Source organism: Salarias fasciatus, chromosome 11, assembly GCF_902148845.1.
Source record: "Salarias fasciatus chromosome 11, fSalaFa1.1, whole genome shotgun sequence".
Lineage (NCBI taxonomy): Eukaryota > Metazoa > Chordata > Actinopteri > Blenniiformes > Blenniidae > Salarias > Salarias fasciatus.
Window position 1 is genome coordinate 20,748,907 of NC_043755.1, and position 26,167 is coordinate 20,775,073.

Consider the following 26,167-nt stretch of genomic DNA (forward strand, 5'->3'; position numbering starts at 1 on the left):
GAAAAAAAAATCCCATTACTTGTGGTTATTTTCCTATCATTTATCACTCCTTTTGGAGTTTAATCCAGGCTGTATGAGGCAATAAGTCCACTTAATGATTAAACTCAGTTAGACAAATTAGTGTTTTACTCCTTCACAGGGCCAGTGCCTTGAATTCGACTGCATTTTTAAAACAGTGCAGTTGGAAGAAGTTTTCACTTTCATTGAGTTAAAAGGCTTCAGAAAGTTCAAGGAAGATGTTAAACCTGAGCACAGGGTGATATATTGAAGCTATTTTCTGGGTGTTTTTCCTTTTTAGACCTGTCGGCTGGTCTTAAGTAAAGGTTTCTTTTACTCCACAGGGAAAATTGCAAAGAGCTTAATATCTGAGCTACAAATCAAACAAAAGTTCAATTACGCGCACCCAGAGAGGCTCATGTGGTGAATTCACTCATGGAGTGCTTCTTGAGGAGTATTTTCATTCATCTTTAAGAAAGTGATCAGGCTCTTCTAGACATATGGCCCTGTATCCAAGGTGGCTGCTGCAAAGTGTCGGGGCTGCTTCAAGCTGAAAATATCTGCCTGCGTGAAGAGTGCTGTAATTAAATCAAATGAATGCACAGGAGAGGTTTTCTTTTCCTTATTTTCCTGCTCTGTGGGCTCATAAATTACAGTTCCGACGATGCCCTTCCGTGCTAAGTGTAGAGCACAGTCAGGCCTAAACTGGGGCAGTAATGAATTTTAATGACATTGTGTAATTAACCTCAGCCTTATTTAACGTCTTTTGTCACAGCTTTTTTTCCCCGCACTCTTTTTTTTTCAAAATGATAGTCGGTGTTATAAGATTGGGCCATTACGGCTGAGGCTGTAATCATATTTGAAGAGGCTGTGAGTGTGTTTGTGAGCTGAACTTTTAACTATAGGACGAGAGGTGAAGGAAAAAAAAAAAAAGACTGAAGCACTCTTGAATGTTAATGGTTGAGGCACATTGGGATCGGCCTGTTTGCTCTGGCTCACTGCGTCCAGCCTGGCTGATTGTCTGGTGAAAGGACGACCTGGAAGCAGCAGGTGTGCTCATTTCTCGGCCCACACATGATTTTTTGTTTGGCTGCAAAACACCATCGGGAGAGTGTGTCAGGAGAGCGGATCGATCTGTCCGGGGTGAAGCTGGTGGGAGCGGTGCTGAGGGCAGCGTTGCTTGTTTAGCCTTATTATCTCCCTGGGTCTCTCCTTGTTTTTTTTTTGTTTTTTGGTTTTTTTTCACCTTGATTATCGTCGAGCTAAAGGTTTTGCAGAGGAGCGGGTTGCCATGACGACAATCAAACAGAAACAGAACGTGACCGAGCGGAGCAGGTTGTGGTTAGACGCCATTGTCAGAGTTGTTGTCCCTTTCCCGAATCCCTCTCGTCGTCCAGCGCCAAAATGTTTATTTTTGAAATGTATTTATGCAGACGACATTGAGGTTTACCTTCGACTTTACACCAATAATCCCAGAATTGTAGCTGCTCTTGAAAACCAAGACATTAGCAGTTTAATGGCCCAACATTTTCCTCAACGTCTTGCTACCCGAGTCATTCTGTTTGGCTTATAGGGATTGATCTCATTCATAACATACTTTTGGGGTAAAAGCCCAAACAGAAAAAGCCAATTTCTACTAATGTTGTCTGTACCAGAAGGCCGAAACTCTTCTGTGTCAAGAATGAATCCTAAATGCCTCCAGCACAGCAGATTGACTTCTCAGTTATTCTAACACCCAGGTTTAGCTTCTCTCTGTAAAGTGATTAATGACTTTCAAAGCTTCTGTCATATATTTCCTAATATCCATCTTTTATCAGCGTCTGAGCAGACTGTTTTCTGCGAAGTGGCTGAGTTATATTGATGTGATCATTAAAGTGAGACAAAATAGTCATGCTTCCATTGTTACGCCTTTGGTCAGGTGTTTCTTTTTCAGTCCTCTTAAACATTCACTCCACTGATGTTTTTCAGCTCTAAATACGTCTTTGAATCACATTTTGAATCTTTCTGCCTGTTGAATTGCAGCATTAGAGATTTAGATGGTAAATATGTGATCTGCTTCGCCCCGTATGACAACATTTGATCAAACACTGCAAGATTCAGGAAGGCAGGTATGCCTCTCAGATCTCACGTGAAATGGTTGTACTATGCCATGACTCTTCAGTTGTGACTTGGAGGTTTCATGCTGAGATGTTTTTGTTTTTACAGCTACAACGGGAAAACAACCTTTTCACCATTATCACGATATTTACATTCCTGATCCGCACACCAGGGTTGGGGAGTAACGGTTTACATGTTACAGCGTTACGTAATTAATATACACAAAAAATGTAACTGTAATCCATTACAGTGCTTTGAAAAAATATCTTATCCCTTTTCAGGTATATCTGATAACAACATGGATCATTGAGCTTTTTTTACTTTTGAAAATCAAATGGAATATGCCAGAATAACAACAGGCACGTGCACCGTCCAAAGATTTTGCAACACTTTATGGCACAAACCATGACACTACCATAGATTTCTAAAGACTAGATGCCATGGATGCCATGTATGTGAAGAGCAGACATCGCATCAACCGCTTGAAGCATTCGCCTGCTCTACTGTTATACGTTTATCAGTGAATGAAACAACCCGCATTGCCATGGATTTGACCATCTGCTGCTGAAGGAGGAGATAGTGTTGTTGGATCCCGGCAGTCTGAGGTCTGTTGAAGTCCAGGACTCAGGATGTCATGTTGTTGGTATTAATTGGGGCTGAGCACTCATGTGTTCATAATACTGAGAGCACTGTGTGTTTGCTGTGTGCAAGAGCCGCCAAGGGCCAACACACAGAGACAGACAGCCAGGCACACTCACACGTAAGGGCAAATGAGAGTCACCAGTTAACCTCACTTGCAGGTTTTTGGACTGTGGGAGGAAGCCAGAGTACCCAGAGGGAACCCACAGACATGGGAAGAACATGCAAACTCCACACAGAAAGGTCCTGAGCCCCGGCCAGTGTTTGCTGTGAGGCAAGACTGCTGATCACTGCGCCACCATGTAGCCCATAAAGTAACAAATTACTTTTGAAAATGAGTATTCAGCAAAGGAATGGGATTACTTTCTTGGAGAAGTAATCACTAACTAATTGCTATTTTCAAGTAACTTGACCAACACTGCTGGACACGGTGTGCTCCTTTAATTTCTCTTTGATTTAACATGTTTCTCTCTTTGTGTGTGGAAACCCTCTCTGCAGATAAAAGTCTGCAGGGTTATAGTTCAAACACGATGACTGCATTCTGATTTAAAAAAAAGTTAACATTCAATTCCATTAAAATATGCCCACATTTTTCAGAAGTGTTTTTGCAGGTGTTACTTGGGGATTACCTTCCCCAAAAGGAACATACAATACAATTAAATTTTAGGTTCATGATCTTTAATAAAATCTCAGAGGAGCAACCGCTATGGTTTTGTTTTGTTTTTGTTTTTGTTTTTTTTAACAGCTGCTGAATACGCTACAGAAACAAAATGAAAACCGCTGGATAAAAATAGATCTTCAGACCTTGTTAGTCACTGTAATTATAGCTTATGCTCTCGGTAATTGGCGGGCATGTGCTGTTGATATTGGAGCCAGAAACCACTGCAGATTGCAGCCCCGTGGCAGAAACGGCAGATAATCCATGAATCCCTTCCTGATTAAACAACGCAGTAACGACTGCAGTGGCAGGTGCAGCGGACGGTTTTCACCTCTTTTACATGGCTGCTCTCCTCATAACCTTCACAGTCTGTGACGGAATGAAGCCAGGATGCTCAGAAAGTAGCTTTCCAGTTTGCTTTGGAGAGATCGTCAGCCGGGTTTGTTCACGCTCAGAGATCAATCCTCTCTCTCTACTTCGTAATACCAACAGTCTCTGAAATCATTTGTAATTTTGGAAGAAAGTTTGCATCAGTGCCAGTTAAAATAAATGTCATCAAACCATGTGCTGCCAAATAGTTTGCTTCATCATTATTTTGATTAATATTTTGTGTGTCTCTGATGTGTAAAGGCCTCCAAGAAGGGGTCAATTGTAGCCTTGTGAAAGCACCAGAATAATTAGCTGCGTTTGTGTGTTAGAAGGGAATTAAAATTGCAAATGTTGAATACGGGAAGAACAAAAAACTCAAACTGGGTTGCAGCAAATTAAATTTAAAGCAGCAAGTGGATAATGGTGAAGTTCCCCTTCCCAGTACTAATTAGATCTTGTTGAAAACAGCCGAAGGTTTCTCGGTGCCGGCCCTGGCTCTACACAGCCTTCACGGGTGGTAGTGCAGCCGGACACTGTAGATCACAGCTCATAATAAGATGTTGCTTCAGCGCTCTGCCTTTAATGTGTCTGATTGGAAGACAGTCCTGTTCCTGGAACCGGCGAGTGCAGCGCTCAGCTCAGGAGAGGAGAGAGCGAGAGGGCCGCCAGCGTTCAGGAGCTGTCAGCTGGACCAATCACAGCGCTCCCTGGTATTGCGACTGGCCCAGCAGGACTCTTCTTGTCTTTTCACACTTGCTGTGTGAGTCCTGAACCGACTGTCACATCTGATTCACCACTCCGCTCTCTCCATCCTCAGTCCTCTCTTTCACCCAAGATATCTGATGCAAAGCACAAAAATAACAGAAAGGCAATATCTCTATCCGTCCGTACACATATTGATCAAGATATCAAATTTTTTTGCTGATCTGATCACCACAGTCGCAACCGTTTTAATTCTTTTATTAACAATGATGTATCAACTTCCCGGTAATATAATAAAATTGCAAATATAATTGAGAAAGAACGATGACTGATGATTCAAAAAGATTGATTTCTGGGCTGCGAAATCCACTTTAACTTTCTTTTTGTTACACAAACGTGCTTAAAAACAGACTAAACTAGAATTTGGCACTCAGAGAGCGCAGACCTCCGCCACAGCTCAAATCAGTCACCAACAACAATAAGAACACCATGTATAATGAAAAACATTTTGTTTCTCCCCAACACAAACAATGTATGGGAGAAAGCTGTTTGTTGCATGTTCATATCTCAGTGTGTTGCCTCACAGTGACTGACACTCCGGAATCCCCCTATTTTTGTCTCTTCTGGATCCTGGTATCCAGAATACTTCCTGATCTGGATCAGCAGCTGATATCTCTTAGAGTCATTGAAGAACTGACACTGTAATGTTTTGCTAAGCCCCCTCGTCATTTATTGTTGAGTTATGCCCAACTATGTGAAAGACGGTCCTATCTCTCAATGATAAAGAATCTTTTAAAAAATTCCTGGATCCAGACAGTGATCCGGATCATCACCAAAATTTAATGGATTCTAAGTTAGCCCAAGACCCACCTTTCCACTAAGTTTCATTGCAATTTCTCCATAACTTTTTCCACAATGTTGCTAACAAGCCAACCAACAAACCAACCAACCGAAGTGATTACATAGCCTCCTGGAGGAGGTAATAAACCCACTCACCAGAAATGAACTCTTCTTCAAGTAATATTACTCAAGGATTTTATTTTAAATGCAGCCTTCAATAATATGATAATCAACCAATAAGGAAATAACTTCAGAAATGATTGACAGTGTTATGTAAACATTATTATTAATCTAATGTTAGATTATTACATTATTGACTTATTACAATATATAAAATATATAAATATATTAGTTGCTTAAATATTTACCTAAAAACTAACGTTTTATTCACACACAAAATGAATTATCACTTCATATCATTCAAGCCTTAAAGACAGATTTATTCACTAATTGTCCATTTCAGTCCATTTCCTCCATTAGTTTTCCAGTTGAGCCTTTTTGAGTCTGTATCTGTGATTTAATGTTTCCATTAATAAAATGACTTCTGAGAAGATCTTTCGCCACTGATTTTTTTGTTGGTCGTGTTTTTCTTGCCACAATTCTTCACAGTTGTTTTCCTCTTTGTACCTAACAATTCTTTTACGAGTTATTTTTCATTTTGTGGAACCTTTCATTTGGGGATTTTACAAATATAACAGATCGAGCAGCTCTCAGGGAGCTCATATCTACATATTTATCTTAATTCTTCACTTATACTTTCCCCAGAAAAGTTATTTTCTTATGTTTCCAAAAAAAAAAAACAGGATGATGATCCTCTTCAAAATCCAGTGTGGCCAGAATACTTGTTGGAGAACATCTCCAACAAGATAGCTGTACAGGTTATTGACTTCATTTTTTCTATGAACAGATCGTCTCATTGCGTCTATGTGTTTGATATCCGTCCCTGGGAGAGGGATCCCTCCATACTGTGGTTCTCCCCAAGATTTCTTCTTTTCCCACTGGGTTTTTGGAGTTTTTTCTTGCCGGATGTGAAGGTCTAAGGCGGTGGTTGCTTCGTTTTGTCTCGTTACTGTAAATATTGACATATTACCATTATGCTTATTCACTGTTTTTATTTTTACCGACCAATGTAACATCTTGAAGCCCTCTGAGGCAACTGTTGTTGTGATACTGGGCTATACAAAAATAAATTGATTGATTGATTGATTGATGTAGCGCTCATCAGTTTTTCGACATTCTTTAGACTCAGATTTACTTCATTAAACCAGTGAGTGTTACTTGGCGGGCGGGTTCAGCAGCATCGTAAATCAACGACAGAGCTAATATACAGAGTTTTTAACCACTCCTAACCTTATCATTCACAGCATACTCTGTAGCAAAGTGCTTTTTAGTACTTTAATTTTCATAACAGGGAGACAGAATTGCTTCCCCTCTAATCGGTGCTTCACCTGCTCTCCGCACTAAATACCTCAAATAAATTGCCTTTTTAAAACAGAGAGAAGATGATTTCTCTGCTTTTAAAAGACGTAAATCTCGCACTATAATCCAAATCAACCTTAATTTTCACAGTATCAAAGTTGTTTTGTGATAATTTCACAGTGAAAGGTGAGTGCTCTCGCCTCGCTGGGAGAAGGTCATGGGTTCAAATACCAGCTGGGCCTTTCTGGGTGGAGTTTGCATGATCTCCCTGTGTGTATATGGGTTTCCTAACACAGTCATAGAAGATGGGTGGATGAGAAAATGAAGTTATTTTATTGGTAACCCTACTGGCTGATTTATCCCAATGGAAGAAACAGTGTTTGATATTTTCATCTTGTCAGATAATCTTTCGAATCGACTTTATTTTCATGACTCCTTTGGCCCTTCCAGTGGAAAACCCTGCAAACATCTTTTTTTCTCAGGTACTAAAGGTCATCAGTTGGCCAGTTTCAGCAGATGATTGAAGTTCGTTGGACTCTCAATAGGTAGCCTGAAAAGTGTGAGATTGTTCTCTTGGCATTTTGGCAAAGATCAATTCTGTATAAAATCTGGCCTTTTGAGGAAAAGGCCTCAGAGGCGTCGCTCCTCTTTTTACCTCTTGTGAAAAGGTGAAGGTAAATGGGAGCACTCCATTTGTCTCCTGTCCCTGAAGAATGAACGGGTTGAAACCGTGAAGGGCACGGACATCACCTCGCAGCAGACTGGAGACGGGACAGGCGTCTGCTTTGAAAGTTTTCAATCAAGTCTCTTTGGAAGGCGTCCACAGCAGTCCTCTTCTTTCTTCTAGCTCAATTTTCCATCCAGATCCCACCTATAAATGGGATTCAGACGTCTGGGTGGAGCCGCGTTGTCTCTCTGAGGCCACCGTCATGTTGCTGTAATGTTGAACTGCCTTATAAGATTCTTCATTGTTCCTTTGTTTGCCACCCTTCCTTCAGCAGCATGTTATGAGCACTCTATTCAGTTGAAGATCCTGACCATGAACACACGAAGCTGGCCACATTATTTCATTTCAGGGACTTCTGGAAAATATATTTATTGAAAACAAACCAAGAAACATTTTCTGATTGTGTCCTCAAGGTTGCTGGAATGGAAGCAAGAAAAATGGGACATTGTGATGAGTGAACGTGGGCAAAAGTCAGATTGTGAGGGTTGGAAACTGCATGTGTTCATCCCCAAAGCCCTGTCTGTTAGAAGATTCCTCCAGGCTGCTGCAGTCAGTCGCCCTGTGTACATGGGTCCATAGATCCTCCTTATAATCAGATTGTGAGGATTTTAAATGTCTCATGTAAACCGTTAAGTGGATCCGATTCACTCTGATCAGATTAAATTTCAGATCGAATGGTAAGACATAGTCTTGGCCAATTGATAATCTGCTTGATGCCTCATATAAACCGCTACAGAAGCAGATCGTTTTATAGAGTATTCGTTCTGCTCCCTCATACGTAGAGTCATGCAATGACTTGCACAAAAACCAGGAAGCAGTCCCTACCGAGACTCTTACAGAAGGCAAGGTGAGCTGTCTCTAATAACTTCATACATGTGGTTGTTTTCCATGTAATTCAGAGGAAACGGGCAAACCGAGTTTCTGTGCTGCAAGGTCAGGTGATGCTTCACTATCGCCTGGAAAAAAGAACTTGTCACCACCGATGAAGGTGTGAGTGTGAGGTCAGGATGACAGCGAGGCCGTCGGTAAGCTACATGTCCAGTCTGGAAAATGTCACAACATATTGAAGGGGGTGTGATTCAGAATCGTCCAGTAGAAAGCAGCTAAATGGGCTGAATGTGAATTTGTTGTTTGCATTATGCAACGAAATGCAAGGCTGCAGACAGAGATAAGACGGCTAACTGCGTGTGTGTGTGTGTGTGTGTGTGTGTGTGTGTGTGTGTGATAAAGCCTGGATGCTGAGTGTGTTAATGAAGGAAAACTTCCGACTGTGCCAGACTGTAAGAAGGCGGCGATAATGTGAACTTTATGAATTTCCCCCCTAAAAAGACTGGAGGTGCAGATGGTCCTGCTTGTCTTTCCGTTTTGTCTGTCGTGCTGTTTCATAATAATCATCCATCTGTTGGTGCAGCGTCTTCCTTATCTCTCATCTCTCTGTCTTCATTATGCAGTGCAACGCGAGTTTGCTTTTTTGTTGACATGCATGAAAGACTAAAGGACATTGTAACCACGTCAGATTGCAAACTTTAAAGTCTCTTTCGGATGCGTGAATTTCCGTCTTTGGACTGGCGTCACGTCAGTTTGATTGATTAGAAACGGAATCATCGTCGGGTCAGAAATGTTGGTTTGCCCTTTAAAAACAGGTTTTCAGTGAGCGCAGATCGACTGCTTCAGGGGAAGAACTCGGAAAGAAGGATCATTGTCTGAGTCTTCATGCAGTGAAGCTCAAATATCTGACTGGAAGAAAGAGAAGAAAGACTGAATTTCAAGTAGAATTTACTACTAAAAGCATTCTTTCATTAAACTACGTTGATGAGACAAACAGTTGTCATTAGATAGACTTCCCCTGCTGCGATTGAAGAAATTGTTGTAATTTGTGTGAGTAAATCCCAGTTGCTGACGGGTTCTTCCTGTCCACATCATACATGTGATTGATCTCTTGGTAACCTTGTATTTTGCGTAGTTTTTAATGATTGTGATAAAAAGTAAGGACCCTCATCCATCACACAGTCAAGTGCCACCTTTAATTAATGAACATGAGTCTCTTCATCACCTAATGATGTATGTCATTTGTTTTCATAATTAAACCGCCAGAAATTTTGAATAATCTGGAAGCTGTTGACCTTAATCAGCCCTGAGGAGTGTGTTTGCTCACCGCACTCCGCATGTCCTGTGGTGATAGGACCACGTCACCGCCGCTCTTCTCTGCACGCTGGCTTCATTAGCGACGGCGTACGAACTCTCTTTGAATGATGTTGCCATGACAGCAAACCCACACGGAAGTAGAAAATGTGCTTCGTCATTGAAGATGAGGAGGAAATAAGAACGCATGAAATCACCATGGTTAGGTGAAAATGAAGACAAGTTTACCCAAAAATTGGTACAGTATATTACATGGGAAAGCTGTTACATCCCAAGGATTCAAACTCTGCAGCATTTTCTCGATGTTGCGGTCGTGAAAAATCTTTTATTCTATTACATTAATGTCAAATTGTTCCATTATTGGCTTTATTACATTTATCACGTTCAGAAAGCCATGGTAATCATTACATTACCGGCCATTACGCTGTGACCTGCTGTTCCACGTGCGTCTGCAGTGCTCACCAGCAGCGCTTTATTTTTGGCCATTTTTCTTCATTATTGTGCTTCTGACTTCTGGCTTGTGTCCCAAAAGTATGCCGATTTTTTAATTAGTTAAACACATTTTTTTGTGTGCTTTCATTTTGACTTTGCAGAATACGAATGTAACGTGCATGAGCTGAATTCAACGCAGCTCAGTCACTCATTTGCGACGTGTTTGTTGCACATCTTGAAGTCCCAGTGAAAATAAATTGTCTATTTGTCGTGCAGTTCAAGCTGGCACCTGAAAAATGTTCCGTTTCTATTTTACTCTGAGGAAAATAAATAGTGTCAGATATAAACCAGACGAGTGAAACAAACAGATATTATCTGTCACAGACTGGAGTTTTGGTAGCAAAACCATGAAAGGCTGTTTGTCTTTTGTCAGGTTATATTGTTGAGGGTGCACACTTTTAAGTGATTCTGTCAATCAAATGTCAAGAAATCAAGCAAGACTGAAGAAACTCCCACAGCAAGACAATGGAAAACTAAAGAAACTGTTTCCAAGTGGTTGAGTACTTTCTGCAGAGCGGCCCAAGTTCAGATCGTATCCTGTTAAAGTTATGACTTTAAACATTGCTTGACAGGTTGAGCAGACAGAGAGCTGCCGCAGTGTTTTCAGTCGTGATGTCTCCGTGTCTCTCTAAGCATCACAGCAGACATCTGTGAGCTCTGCTTCCTGTTTTCACTCTGAAAACCCAAGATGCGGCAACATTTCTTTTAAACAAACTGTTGGGATTTCAAACAGCTGTGATCACGATGTAACACCCTTTAATTAAATCCTAACTTTCACATCAGCATTTGTGTCAAAAAAAAAAAAAAAAGAAAAAAGAAATGATTGACGACTCTTCGCCAACAGCAGCTGCCTTTGTCTGCACACACTTCACTGTGGCTCATTCTCCTTCAAGGACTCAAGATGGCAATGTCGCCATGAATTTAACTTCCAGTTGGAAGGACTGGAGCCCCGGCTTCACCACACCACCAGATCCCACTCTGTTCGCTGGACTTGGCACTTAAAGAACTGTGTATGGATTTGTCTCCAGTAAATCTCACTGTGTAATCTAACAGGTTGATCAGTAAAGGAAGCCTTCATTTCCTCTTGTGTGTATTTCAGTGTATCTGAAACAAGCACAATAAACTTTCCTTTTCAATCCAACCTGATTTGTGTGGACGTGACCTTGACTAGACCGCCGATTGCTATGAGTGGCTCCTTTAGGTATGGATTCAACTTTCTTCCCCTGCACATCCCACAGATGCTCCATTGGATTGAGATTTTAGAGAATTTAGATGTCAGGTCAAGCTTCAACTAGTTGTTTTCCTCAAATCAGTTTCATTAAGAGAGTCAGTTATTACCATTTTCCATGAGAGTCTGCAGCAATGCTTTGGTGGACGGATCTGCTCACAAGAGCTGCAGTTTTCACTGTTTGGCCTCGTTTCAGATCCACTTAAATCTTTATGCTTGTCCCTTTTTTCTGCATGTTTTATCAAACCTATCGGCTCTCGTGTTCTTCTGAGTGTGCATGTGATTGGGCTCCATCGAAGAACAGGTGCTAAAAGGAAGCTTCACTATCTCTTTGTCAGCCTCCGTCTCTGCTCTGTTGCCATGGCGCCCCAGTGTCTCACCTCTTCAATCTGTGTGTGTGTGTGTGTGTGTGTGTTCTTTTAAAGGCTTCGACACCCGAACCCGAGGCAGCGGTAGTAACCACGGCGCTGACGAATGCAACGGAGCCTGAAGTGCAGGACGAAGTTTTCGGTAAGAGGCCGTAAAAAGCATATGTTGACATTACTGTGAACTCAGGCTGCACACAATGAGGAATATGTGTGTATTCACACACTCACAGTGAGATTGCATATTCAGTGAAAGGCCACTTGTAGTCTGCAGGGAATGTAGTATGTCTTGTATAATAGTACAAACAGTTCAAAACATATAATGCAGAGTATTATTTAGCATCAAAGCAGCACTCAGACCTCACCGCAGTGTTACTTTAAGGTGTTGCAGAGCAGCATAAACAAGCAAATACACACACAGAGGGCTGTGCCTTGAGGATACCTGAAGCCAGCCACAAAATATGGAATTAAACAAAAAATATGGACATGTGTGGAGTTCAACAGAGCAGGTCAGAACAGCGATTTTGTCTGTTTTGAATTGACAACTGAACATTGACATCCTTCTGAAGTTGCTGAAGCATCAAGCAGAATCAGACAAATTCTGGACATTCCACTGTATTTTGCACCGGAAGGTTTTTTTCTGTGGTTATTTTGCAAAAATATTGACATTTTCATCACATGTACTCGGCATTTTGAAGAAGAGCCAGGGCCCCACTCAGACCCAGAGGGGAAGCCTGCCTCACCCCCCGGAGCCAACGCCACCCACCCCCGCCATGTGAAAGACCACCAACGACACAAAACAAGCCTGCAGCCCCCCCCCCCCCCCCCCCCCCCCCCCCCACCCACCCACCCCCGCGTACACCGACAACGTCAAATTTAAATTTGAAGGTTATTCTGGCACTATTTTACCAGTCTGGCCCCCCTCAACATGAAACTGCGCCGCATGTGGCCCCTGAACTAAGCTGGATTTGATGCCTCTCCCCCACATGATTTGGCTTTGTTCATACTAGCAACATTTTTTCAAAATTAAAACATCATCGCAATTAAAAACACTGACATTGAAAACAAAATTTGAGAAAACAGTCTGAAAAGTTAAGAAAGCTATTTTGCTTCATACAGTAGTTTTTGTTTTGTTTTTTTTTTCCATGGGGCAGATGTCTCCACTTCCTGTTTTCTGAAGCAGGTGTTCCAGTTGCATTCAGACATCAGCTGAAAGTTTTTCAGCGCCGAAAATGGAGCTCTTATTTAATTGTTTACCACTCTGCTTTTCCTTTCTTGTATTTGTCCCACGTCCCATTTCATCTGGCAGAATTCTGTGTTTTCGGCACTTGTTGTACTCAGTAAGAGTTTCCTAATTAAGTAACAGACAGGAAAAATATCACAAACGTGATGAATATGTATAAGAAACCTGCATAATAGTCTTAGTCGCGTCTCATTTCGGGTTGTTTGGATGTTATTCTTCTCAAAATCCAGCTGTTGTTGTAAAATATCTCAAGTTTTTAAAAATGTAACGAACAACCAAAAGCAGATATTTTTGTCTCAAGCCAGAGTTCAGCAGGACCTATGAAGTACGTCTGAAGAATTTTTAAAACACAGATGGCCTACGCTCCTTGAATGCCTCCAGTGATGCTGTTGCCACTTTACTAACAGGGGAAAATATAAATTATTTAACATTTAGTTCAATAAACTTCCAATCTGTGGTGTAGGGATTAAATCCATTAAAATTCTAAACATTAATTTGATTGCACAGAAACTCATTTGAATTCCCTACATGACAAAATATGTCAGATTCAGATGCAGTAGCTTATGCGAGTGTATTTGGGAGAGCAAAGTGTGAGGCTGAAGCCACTCTGGCGTCGTTACGTGTGAGGAAACTGAGCTACAGATATTTACTGCCGCAGCAATCGCTCTTGTAAATCTTGATGAATTAAAAACAGCTACAAATAAAAAGAACTATTGATGCTTAGGGGTCAATATTTGGTGTTTGGGCCAAAAGCTACGCTGCAAACAGGCAGACACCCTCAAGATTGATGGGTATGTATTCACCCTCGACAGGATATAACAAAATGCAATGTCTGTCTTGGGAATTGATATCTGAAATATCCTGAATTGCTGGTTGAAACGTGTTCCGTCAGTGCAGGAAGCAGGAATGTATTGAGGACAACTGATCATGAATAGGAATTGCACAAAATGCCAGCAAAGGTCTTGTCAGAGTTATTTTAAAAGTGTCTCTTTTAAAGATGGGTTACACAGAATTGACCCTGCAGGCTGCTTCAACTCAGCTTTTTTTTTGCCTGTTTTGCTTTTGGCAACTTTAAGCAGATTGTGCTTCATCACGCCAACGAAGAGAGTGCATATCTTCCCTCAAGGCAATTCATGTGAGGAGGCTTTCTGGCTGTGATTTGTTTTTTTGTTTTGTTTTTTTTGTTTTGTTTTTTTTTTTTATATCGGAGTCAGCCGTTCAACACAGGAGAAAAAAAAAAAGCACTCAGGAGCCCAGAGTTTCTAAATTGTGAAAAGTTTTCCCGTCCAAGCAAAGGGCAGAGGTGAGAAAGTGTCTTTGTAGTACTGCAGCTCAGCAGAGGAGGGCAGAGTCTGATGCCCTGAAGCACGTCCACTGGTGGTTACTGAGTTCATTCACTTGACTTTCTTTGAATGAGGATGAATTCTGAGGATCGGATGAGATGTCCATCACTGTCACTGAGTAGCTGGAGGCTTCTTTAACCCAGAGTTCAGCTCTGAGGCTTTTCGTGACCTGTTTTTCTGTCAGAGACTGTAAAAAGGCAGCTTTTTGGGAGAGAAACTGTGTTTCTCTGCGTGTGGTAGCCTTGTGTTACAGTTGGTCTAAAGTAATAAAGAATGGAGGAAAAAGCAGCTCTCTCACCACCATTGTGGCCGTCAGTTTCCAGTCTTTATCGGAGCAGATTCTTTACACAAAATGAACACAGCGTGTTAAACGGGACCGACTAGACTTAAAAAGACAATGGAAGCAACTGATGCTGACAAGATACGGATGAATACAATCGGCGAGCAGCAGATAAACAGCAGAGCGACACATGACAGAGCAGGATTGATTGTAAAACTCAACAGATCAGGTTAGAATCAGAATCCAGGATGACGAACTACAACTAGAAGACGATACTGAGCTCAGACCAGTGTTTAAACACTTTGTATTCTATTCTGAGGTTAGTGGGTTCAAATCCAGCAGTACCCTCAGGTTACCACCGGGGGTCCTTGAACAAGACCCCTCTAACCTCCTCTGTGTTGCTTCCCTAAAGGGGGTCAATAAAGTCTCAGCTTAATTAAAACAGGACAGGAATCTGTTAACCTGAGCAGCAGAAGACTGAGCCGATAGAGCCCTGACACCACGAGGAGCTGATATAAGATCGGCTAGAACCCCCTTTACACCGCAGCGTTTCAAGTGAAGACACTTTGTTTTCGCATTTACTGTTCATTTTCACAAAAATGCCACAAATGCTGAAGGATGTAGTTTTCTTGTCGGGCCACTAGTGGGGGCTGTCGGTTGTTTTTGTAGTTGTGAGTTTTCCCTGTCAGGATTGATGGATGGATGTTTTTTCAGTCATTTTACAGGCGGTGATTTCTTCATTTGTACTGACACTGACAGAGCGTTTTCACCCCGGAGTCTGACGAGATGTAGAGAAGTAAATCATCTCGATAATGAAGTGTCGCCTTGTTTTTATCACACATTCTCATCAGACTCCTTATCAGAAGTTCCCGTCAGAGCTGACAGAGTTTTCTTAAGAAACTCTGTGGAGGCACTGCAGCAAAGTATGAAGGAGAACAACCTGAAGAGGCGTCATATTGCGAGTTTCAACAAGTTATTGACGGCATTAGTCGACTCACCGATCGTCAGCATGTGTTGCATTCGACCAGATAAAGTTCCAGCTTGGGTCGACACACGAGTCAGAGTGTTGCAGCATCCAGGGATGCGAAGCTCTCCGGTTCTGCGCATGAAACTATTTTAATATCAGTCCTTCTTTACTCTGATCTTCAAATCCACCTTGTTGTAGTAGTTTCTCACCTCGGCTTCCTCACAGCGGCGCCTGTTCCAGCTTGTGATAAGAACACAGATAAATTACCCTGGGATGCGAGCTTGGTAGCGAAGGGACCCTGAGATGTGCTCTGAATGATGAGTCTGGCCTCGCCGTAGAGGAGGAATAATGAGACTGGCATTTACAGACATTCATTCAGCTGCTGCAGCGGCTTGAAAGTCGGCTCAATTTTCTTCGGGTTTGTTTCAGTAAAAATGAACCGTTATAGCATTTAGTCTGTTAATGAAGCTGCTTCTGTGCAAATCAGCATTCAAGTGCACACGTTTAATGTTTACCTGCCTCTTTACTCGGCGCTGCCCTCCGATGTCGTTTCAGACTCGTGTTTCCTTCCAGTTAAACCACCATTCCGGCCCGTGCGCCCGGGTCAGAGTCATTTAGCACCATTTGGAGGTGAGAGGAAGAATGAGGAGTTTCCATCAAGTTGGCGCGCTGTGAGTGCTTTATGGAAGGGCAGCTCGGATGTCTTTATTGGATCTGGTTTTGGTGTGGCCGCCATCAGCAGGCGTCGTGACTCACCCGGGCCTGCGCGGCGTCTGGGGACGTCTCCCAGCTAAACTTCCTGTTTGCGCTGCTTTTTTCACTGAAGGGCAAACACCGGCATCAGCTGTGCGCCCGTTAAAAGCCCATTACGACTCCATTAGCCGGCCCGGCTAGCAGCAGGCCCCCGGCTCGGGACGCCGGTCTGCCCGTTCCGTCTTTCTGGTCACTTTCTCTTTATTATCACGTAGTAAAGTGAGGAGAGGTGATCAGCGGCTGTAGACAGACACTCAGGCCTTAACAGTGGCTGTCTGATCAGCTGTGTGAGGCTGAGGGAGCCGGAAGGGACATGTGGGTCACTGCTTGTGTAATCCGTCATAAACGGTTGGAGTTGGGTGTCTGGATAGTCTAAAACTGCTTCTTTCCTACTTCCTCAAGAGACTATATGAAAGCTGTCTTCAAAGATGAAGAATTTCTCTTTAAATTAGGTTTGATTGGTGTGTTGTCTGACTTTTTACTTTTTTGTCATTGTTTCTGAAAGGACACAGATTACAGCGGACCACAGGTTTCCCCAGAATACTGCAGCGATTTGTTTTGACAGGTATTTCCCAAGAGGCTCTGCTGCAAAAACAAAAGGCCAGATGTTATTTCTGTCTATGTGTAGCCCACAGTGTGCTCAGCTGTGAATCATTACGAATTAATTTGTACGCTTATTAGATTTATAAAATCCATTTGTTACATTGAAGCGCTTGTCAATTCCACCAACTTCTTATCTCAGGTGCAATAATAGGACTGAATAGGAATGATTGCTATAATCTGTTCCTTCATTAGTTTATTGATTGATGTGTGCTCATTGGTCGCAGTTGTAAAGTGGTTGTCTTTTTCTGGATTTGCTGTCCAGCGTTGACCACAGCGTGTGTTATATGTTGACACATTGGTCAGCAGTGCAAAACAAACTCTAGTCATCGTTAGTATAATTTTTTTTTTTTTGTATTTGCTCCTTGGATACCAACCAACTCCTGAAAACACAGCCGGAGCCGTACTGAAAACAGAACTCACTCTTCGAAAATTAGATTTCCTCGTGTGAAGCTCGGTGCATAGTTAATATCTGGTTTAGCCTGCGCTGCATTGTGTGTGATGTACACAGCTGGGGTTTTCATTTATTGCCGTGCCCTTCGTCTGCTCTCTTCACTAATGAATGTATCTTCTTCCTCACTCCGCCGGCTCCTTTGTTCACTGCCCGGAGGTGTACTGAGCCTTCATCAAGACACAGATAATCATCCTGTGGAACAATCTCATGGCGTCTGGTAACTGTGAAGTCTTCACTCTCAGCGGGACAGTGTCCTCATTTTTCAGGAACATCATTTTATTTTGTGACAAATATCCAAGTGTAGAAGCCTGAAACAAGCCCGGGATGTAGGTGCACTCAGAGTGTGTCCAGACCCGCATAAGAGTGGCTTCTGGAAGGCGTCTCGATCAGCTGGTGAACCGGCTCGTCCTCCAGCTCCTGGCAGTCCGGTTCCCGTCCATATGTCCAAGTGCTGGAGCGCCAGGCATCGCTGCCGTTACCATCTGTGTGACGATGAGTGTGTGAGCAAATAGAGAGATGAGAGCCCATCTCGTCCCGTCGCACACAGACCACTGGAGTGGTCCAATATGCCGCGTAAACTGAGGCTTGTGATTAATGACGATCCCAGAGCAGGTTGGCGATCGGAGGGGCGAACCACACTTCCAAGGGCTGTGGAGAATCTGCAGTGAAGAGAAAAACACTTCTGACACTTTAATGCATAACTCCAGTCTGAATATTGATTAATGAGTGAAGTCTGAGCCTTCTGAAGTACAGATTAACTAACTTTTTTAACCACATTTAAATCTCAGACAACCCAAATGTTCAGTGACACTGGGTCAAAGTCATTCAGGCTGAAATCATGTCAGATGTTCCCATCATGTTTGACCATAAATGCATCCTTCATCTATGCTGCTTCATCCTGATCAGGAGGGTCCTGTGGGCTGGAGCCTCCTGTGGGTGAGGGTGTGGTTTATTGAGGCATTTTTTCATCTTTCTTGCATTTAGACATGAGTTGAACTTAAGTGACGCCACTCCAAAGTTTGTTGGGTTGCTTTGTCTTGTTTGGTGCACACTAACAGTTTGGATGGAATTATCACTTACATATTTATCATTTCCATACATATTAATGCAGCTATCGCACTGCGGTTGGTTTTAATCAGACCAAAGCTGATGAGACGCCGGATGAATTGAAGAAGGGGTGATGAGTGTGTATGGCCAGAAATGGATAAATGCAGGGAAGTAATCACCGAGTACGATTTGAGATCTTCTGGTGTTTAATGTAGGTGTTTATTTCATCACAGCCCACAATCGCATTATTTAAAACATCAGAATTATGCTCCTCTTGGTGCTTCTTTTTTGGATTGAAACACTCATCCTCTAGCTTTCCAGCTCCAGAGAGCTCTCTCACACAAACTCTGCTCCCTGGACTCAGTCTGACTGTTTTTCGCAGAATAACACACTACTGCTGAGTGTATTTCATATTTTATAAATATGGGCTTTTCATTGTGTTGAAGCTGTTCTGCCCTCTGACCCTTCTCTCACTCCCTTCCTGATGTGTTTGTTGTGCAGGCGCCAAATTTCTCTCATGTTTTCCCTTCATCGTGCATTCTGCACCTTCTTTTTCACCTAAATGGACATTGTTTTTAAAACCTTGGGTATAAATGCAAAAGCTTCCTGAAACTAAAAACAATATTTTCACTTGAAACGTTGTTGAAGGTCGTTGCTTCCACTGCAGATTGGTTCCAGGTGCGTGCTTTAGTGCTCTCACTGATTACTGAAACTCTCACAGGTGCAAATACTTTCATTTATCGCAAGCCAGGAATGACGTCTTCATAGGAGCTTGTACTGAAACAAAGTCAAAACCACAGAGCCACAGTAAAAACCTGATGTGTTTGTGCTGTGACAAACTTATTCTTGAATATTCTGAGTTGTGGTGCCTCCTGACTGAATCCTTCTCCTGATGTGAGCCTGTATTTGCGTCCCCTGCAGTTCCTCTTCACCCGTCCCAGATTCATGCCAGGTTCATGTTGAGTCTGTTTCCAGAGGGTTGCATCAGGTCTCGATGGCTCCATAAGCCATGGTGTGCTCAAATTAAAAACCTGAACCTGCACCCAGAGAGACCGCCACTGTCAGGATAAATGGCTGTTAAGATCCATCCGTGACAATAATGAAGGTGGAGCACTGGGGTGGTTGTTATGTTGAATTTCCAAACAGATAATGCAGTACAGAGCAGCCACTGCACTCAGATGAAAAACTCCTGATTGCTTTGTGTTGTAAAGCAGCTTTAAGGTTTTATGGCTTCATTAGCGCGCCCGTCACCGTGTTTTATTCAGAGTGAAGCATGTGAATCATCTGTTGCAACAAAGCTGTGATTTAAAAAAGACTCTTGTTATTCTGGTGTCTCATCTTCACCTCTTGACCATTTTTCAAAGGAGCTGTCCAGGAGCATTTTTTGGAGGTTTTGTAGGAAAAATGAATGGCTGAGTCAAGACAAAGTGTTGGACAAATATATAGTAGTGGCATTTCTTTTGCTTAATTAATGAACCTGGAGATAACTGAGATAAACTGCATGTAATTACAGTTAATTTTATTTTATTTTATTTTATTGTACAGCCTCGTACGCTATGATCGATGGGAAAATGCTGGCCTGAGGTCTAGTGGTCGAAGACCTCCTCCTTTATTCACTGTGACATAATTATTTTGGTCATTGCTTTTATAAAAATCTGTGTTAGAGCCGCTTAAAAAAAACACCTGCGGATAATGTAGGTCACACCTCAGTCCGCCTTCATTGTCTTTCAAATTGATCTGTACATAGTATTTACTGAAATGAGGTGTCGCCATGGAAACTGTCAAAACGAGGCTGTTTTAACCTCATTTCCTGCTCCTCATGCTGTCAGATCTGTAAAGGTACGTCAGGCTGATGAATCCAGCGCGTTCTCCAACCGTGGTTTTTGTGGCCGTGGCCCTCATCTGCTGGAGAGTGTGATCACACTGCTGACTGTGCATACAGTAGAGGGAATATGCATGAGATCGGTCCTCCTCTGAGTGTGTGAGTCTGTGTGTGTGTGTGTGTGTGTGTGTGTGTGTGTGTGTGTGTAGAAGTGCAGTGGCTCACTCATTTGTCTCTGTGGCGGAGGCTGCCTCGAGCTGGTACGGGCCCTGGCACTGCCAACACGAAGCGCCTCCTCCTCGTCCCGTCTCAAAAGCTGTGATTGTTCGAGGGCAGCGTCCGTCACTGGGACAGTGTTCTCTGGTTCCACACCATTGTTCGTGCTCTTCTTATGTCCTCTCTCACCTTACTGTCTCCTCTCATCTCCCGCCATGCTGTTTTTTTCTTTCCCTTCTCCTTCACTCCAAACGGTTCCCTGCACATCCCCCAAATGCATCCAGGCACTTGGACGTTGCATGGTGTTTGCAGCCTCTGCACCGTCCCCCTGTCTGTCTGAGGAGCTTCACTGTCAGCCGTGAGTCCGGGAGAGCACGTCATCCGCGCCCGACCATCTGGCCGGACAATCGCTGAATGCATGTGTGTGTTAGCAGCTGGCCCCGCGGCCACGGGGGTCCGGGGCCGACCGAGAGGGCCCTGTCCCGGCCACCACGGCCCATATGCCACACAGGATGAATTGCAGCGCTTCTCTCAGAAGACTCGAGGTGAAGTGGAAGTGCAGCTGTGGAGGAGCTCTCCATTATGTGTGTATCCAGCTGAGTGGTTTCTCCCGCTTCCGCTTACCGCACGTATTCGCACTCTTGAATTTTTTCCACATTTTGTCTTCTCACATAATGCATAATTCTGAGGAGCTACAATGGAAATACATCTGTGATCTTTCGTGGTTTCAAAGCGACAAAATGTGGAGGTGTTCAAGGGGTGTGAATACTTCTCTAAGTCACTGTATCTTCTCAAATTCATCAAATTAGAGCGATTCTTGGCAGAAATAGTGGCGTCAGAGACGCTAACGTGAGCTTTAAGGAGGCAGAAGCTCTTATTGTGGCTCAGGTAATAAAGCAGATTCCTGTGAATGGCCTCATTTCCAATCGACGGCGTGTGGAGTGTGTGAATGGCTGATTGTGACTTATGATATAAGGTGCTTTCAGAGGGCGAGATTGTGAAATCGAATATGCAGTGTGCATTTAGCAGCTATTCTTGCCTTTTGAGTGGAAAAAAGAAGAAAGAAAATGACTCACTAAATATTGATAGACCGAAGCAACTATAATAAGATGTATTTTTGTGTCTTGTCATCACACACACACACACACACACACACACACACACACACACACACACACACACTCGTGTTACCCTTCACTGAATACTGAAGGATTAAGGTGACGGTTTGCATCCACCACAGGATTAAATCTGTTCCTCACACAGATGCATGTTCGTGGCATAAATTACAGGAATACTTGAAATGACCCAGTTTGTGCAGCGTTTCTGAAGACAGCGACACAAATGGAAAGCAGGCACAGCCTGACATCAGTTGATAAATAGAAATAGTTGTACCGGATCCATATTTTTGCTGTGGAAGAGTCCCTTCGGGTAATATTTCTTTGCTTCCACTCGTTCTAGCGAACATGAAATATATGAATTTTTAACAGTTCAAATCATTCAAACAGCAACCTTCAGGCTTGTATATGAAATGTTGTACTTGAAATCATATATGTTTGACAAAAATACATCAAAATAAGTCAATTCTAATATGAGAATAGATTATACTGTTGAATAAAATCGGGATCTCGTTGTCCTGGATGTGTTTTGTCGTTTTGACTGGAGGAGGAGGGCCTGATTGATCCCGATCAAACTCAGCATGAAATATCTCTGACTAAAACAGAAGCTTTAGAAAGAAGGAACATCCTCCTCTGCATTGAACCCACCCGAATCATAGTCAACTTTCACCGTACACACGGGGAGCAGAGGGTCCAGTCATTAACCGTACCAGCATGCATCTGCACAGTCCCAGTGTGTCGACCGCCGTATGCTCTGCTGGACTAAAAACCTTTTGTCAGCTGTTGGCTTGAGCACTGGAGAGCCAGACGGGCGTGCTCCGACTGTTTTCCTCGACCGCCGCTCACATCATCCCACTGCCGTTTGCACGAGCATGAAGGCTTTCAGACAGTCGACGTGAAGAGTTTCTCGCCAGTTCATGAAAAGAGAAACCTCAGTGTGAGGCCTGAGCCCAAGGCTTTTTGACGCCGGCGTGCAGCTGTGTCAGGACTCCATGCTGGAGCACATCGCTGTGTTTGGACTGCTCCTGTCTCCGTGGCTGAGGGAGCGACGCCGAGGGCTGACACGCTGCCAGTGAGCAGCTCGTTCTCCACTAACCCGCCTGTCATGAGCTGCAGACGACCTCTTCTTCTCTTGACTCTTTATGGACACTTATGGTGTGTTCATGTGGAACTGGGAAGATCCCACATCCTAATACTGGGAAAGTGGGAAGTTTTTAAGAGTTCCCAGTAAAATAATAGGACAAGAAAGTGGTTCACATGAAGGTTAAGAAATGTAATCACTGAATACACAAATGAGTTATTTTCAGCTTGCATATGCAGAAAATACATAACAGTGTCACTGTTTTACGCTGTATTTAATAATAATCCATTTTATTTATGGGCACCTTTTAAGCAGGTCATAAAAACAACAAGCTGCCAGAATAAATGCAATGAAATCAGATAAAATAACAATATTTGCTTGAAATTCTAGCACAGTTTCTAAATACTGCGAAATCGTAAAAGGTGAAAATACAAAACTCATCAACAAACGTGAATAAATGGACTCCATTGGAATGAAAACATATCTCAAGCGTCATTTCTTCTTCTTTTGTGAATGCGTGTTTATTCCTGTACTGACAGCAGCAGTCGTGTGTCACTGCAGGAGGCAGCCGTGGTTTTAAGCACCTTCTTTTTAAAAGGTGTGATGATTTTGGTTGTGTTGAGAAAAGGCCTGACATGAAACCTAACAATGCAGTCCAACCAGATTTCACCTCTAAAACCTCATCCGCCAGCTTTTTCATGAATAATGATCTCTTTTTTTGTAATGTGACAAAAATGCGCTCTGGATTCTGCAGAAGTGGTTTGCACCTCAAAACTGATCCGTTCTGTGAACAGAGGAGCTATTTTACTGATTTTTCTGTTTTGCTTCGTGAAGCCAAATCGAAGATGACATGATGCTGAAATTCACCTCAAAAATATGATTTTTTTTATGCTTTTATGCAAAAAAAAAAGTCAATGCATTTATGCTTCCATGCAGAAAGAAAAAGAAAAGTTGAGAAGAAAAGTTGTGTTTTCCCCCGTTTCCATGGAGTTTTCAGTGGTTCCGAGCTTCATCATCTTAACAGACACACAAAACATTACAAAAGTTAGTGAACGGGGCCTAAAACTTCACTGGTCCTGTTTGCAGCCAGAGCATGACAGCAGTGCTCATTAGCAGTGTGCTTTCTGCCGGTGTTGACTGTTTTTTGTCAGTAAATCCTCTATATTGTCTGAATGGTTTATTATTTGTGTTTCCCACTGAGCCAAAGTGACAGCAGGTTTCTCTTCAGTGCTTTTTTAATGACGTGCTGCTGAAATAGTAAACTCGTCAGGGGGTCGAGGGGGAAATGTGTTCTCTCAATCAGTGGATTCTTCTTTTCTGTTCCTCGGTGCGTTAATCTGCTCCGACTGTCGAACCCTCAGCATGTCAGATCAGAAGCTGTGAAGGGTTTTCCCGACTTCTCGAAGGGAGGATTTGATGCTAGAGAGGAGCAGTCAGCGTTGTGTATTCCACCTCCGTAACAGTATCAGGTTCCCACTTTTTATTGGATCTCGTCGTCGTTGACGGTGAGACTTCAGCAGAGGCCTGAGCAGCAGATTCTCAGAGTAGAAACTTGATGCTCTCTTTCGCTCAGAAACTCAATTAGCCTTCATGAAGAAAAGCAAACAAATGCAAAGGGATTAGTTTATAAACTGTTTATACAAGAGCTTTAGTGGAAACTGATGCAATTTTCTCCTATTTTTAATCTTTCCTCAAACACAAACACAATTTATAAGTGTAGGAGAATCCATTTCCACTGCAGCTTTTCTTTAATGATTATTGTAAAGTCGTTGCAATATAAAATACACATCTTTACTCGCTGTTCTGTTTGGGTCCACTTTGAATTGTGAATCATTTCTAAACCTTTGTCCTCTCCAAACCCTCTCCTTGCATTTAAAGCACTTCTATTTCCCACAGTGTTTCATTTTGCATTTTGTCCTTCAGTTATTCAGCTATTAAAGGCTGCGTGACGTTTATCATTAACCCCATATCAACATGCATCATCTACACATTGCAGACGGCCGACTTGTCCTTGAAAATTAGTTTTCAGATGCGTTGTGCATTCATGCTCTGCAAGTTCCAAATGAAACAGAAGTGTGATGAATTGTGTTTTTTCATCGAATCGACTGACAGAAAAAAAAACTATTATTACAGCAAGAAGACCTCATTATTCATCCTCATCACCCACACATTCATCTGGAATGTAAACATTTAGAATTGTAAAAACCTAATGACTTGTTTATTGTCATCCTGTTTATGTTGATGCTGTTCTTGAAGAACCCTCTGCTCTCAACTGTATCCTATAGAAAACCTATCTGTCGTCCTTCCCCCTTTCACCTTAATGTGTTGAAACACAGAGAAAAAGAGAATTATCGCTATTTGTGAGAAAACAAATCAACAGCTGCTGCCGGTGGCGGTCCAGAGCTGTTATTACATCTGGAGGCTTGATGTCGGGCAGCGACGAGGAAGAGATCAGAGACGGAACGTCACCTGATTCAACTGACATTTGGAGAAAGTCTTTTTGTCTTTGTGACTGAATTTTATTGTTTTGATCGCACCGGAGGAAGACGCGAAGCTGGATTTGATGTTTAGAGAGAGGAGCTGAGGTCAGGAGCCGCTCTCCTCCCCTCCAGCTGAATCTCTGGAGGCCTGACACCCTGAATGCCAGATGTTTCTCCAGACAGAGAGCGTCTTTTGAGCCCGGGGCCTTGTGGGTGCTTCGAAGGCCTCGGTGCCTCTGGGTGGGAGGGTTGGTCCTCGGCCACATAGCGATGGAAGCTTTTTCAGAGGAATGTTTCCCGTGCCTCGGTCCCACCACAGCCCTTGTTGTTGTCCGAGCCGCTCGGCTCCTCTTCACACCGAGGAAGAGGAGGAAAAATGAAGTGCTCGAGGCCCACTCCCCGCATACCTCCTCCCTTCTGGATGTTTTTCCGACAGAGTTTCTCGGTGCCTTTGGCCCGGTTATTGAACCGAGTCGATCGGGGAGACAGAGGTGATGAGGGTGATCGTCCTCTTCTCGATATTAAGCGTCCTCAGAGGCGGCGGATCATGTCACGTCAGGATTACTCCCTGCAATTTTCCCAGCGTTATCCAGCCGTCTCCACAATTTAGTTGTCATGAAGACACCTTGCTGGTTTCATGGTGAATTAATTGCAGCAGTAGAAGGTCATTAACCAGTCATCCTCACACGGCCATAGTGCTGCAAAGACATCCAGCTTCTCTTGAAGGCATTGAGAAGGAAAGAATCCAACAAAACGTGTGACGTACGGTAGTTAAACCAGTTTGAAAAGCTGTCATTACTTCGGTGTTATTTTACCACTTCCACAGCCAGCGTCGTCTCGCCGAGGCTGCAGGAAGACCGAGGTGCTTCTGCTTAAAGGGTGAAAGAAAGCGTTCAGAGGGATCGTTGTCAGACTCGATCCTCTTTTGACGCTCAACCACAACGTTCCACAGTGAAGCCGACAGCTCGGAGCCGTCTGGTGACTTTAAATCACAATAAACAGTTCAGACAAGATTAGTTGTCATTTTGAGGCCGAGCGGCACAAACAGTGCTGGTAATGAAACTGGTTAGGTGTTCTGGAGGTTTTATCAG

The 26,167-nt window shown here is 43.0% G+C and overlaps 1 protein-coding gene across 1 annotated transcript in view; it reads left to right on the top strand.

Annotated features, from left to right (window-relative positions):
* Positions 1-26,167, top strand: part of LOC115396285 (myelin basic protein) — a 53,109-nt gene that overhangs the window by 20,850 nt on the left and 6,092 nt on the right. Inside the window, exon 3 of the mRNA XM_030102068.1 lies at positions 11,736-11,820. Coding sequence (XP_029957928.1) covers positions 11,736-11,820 — 85 coding nt within the window. The remainder of the gene's footprint in view (positions 1-11,735; positions 11,821-26,167) is intronic.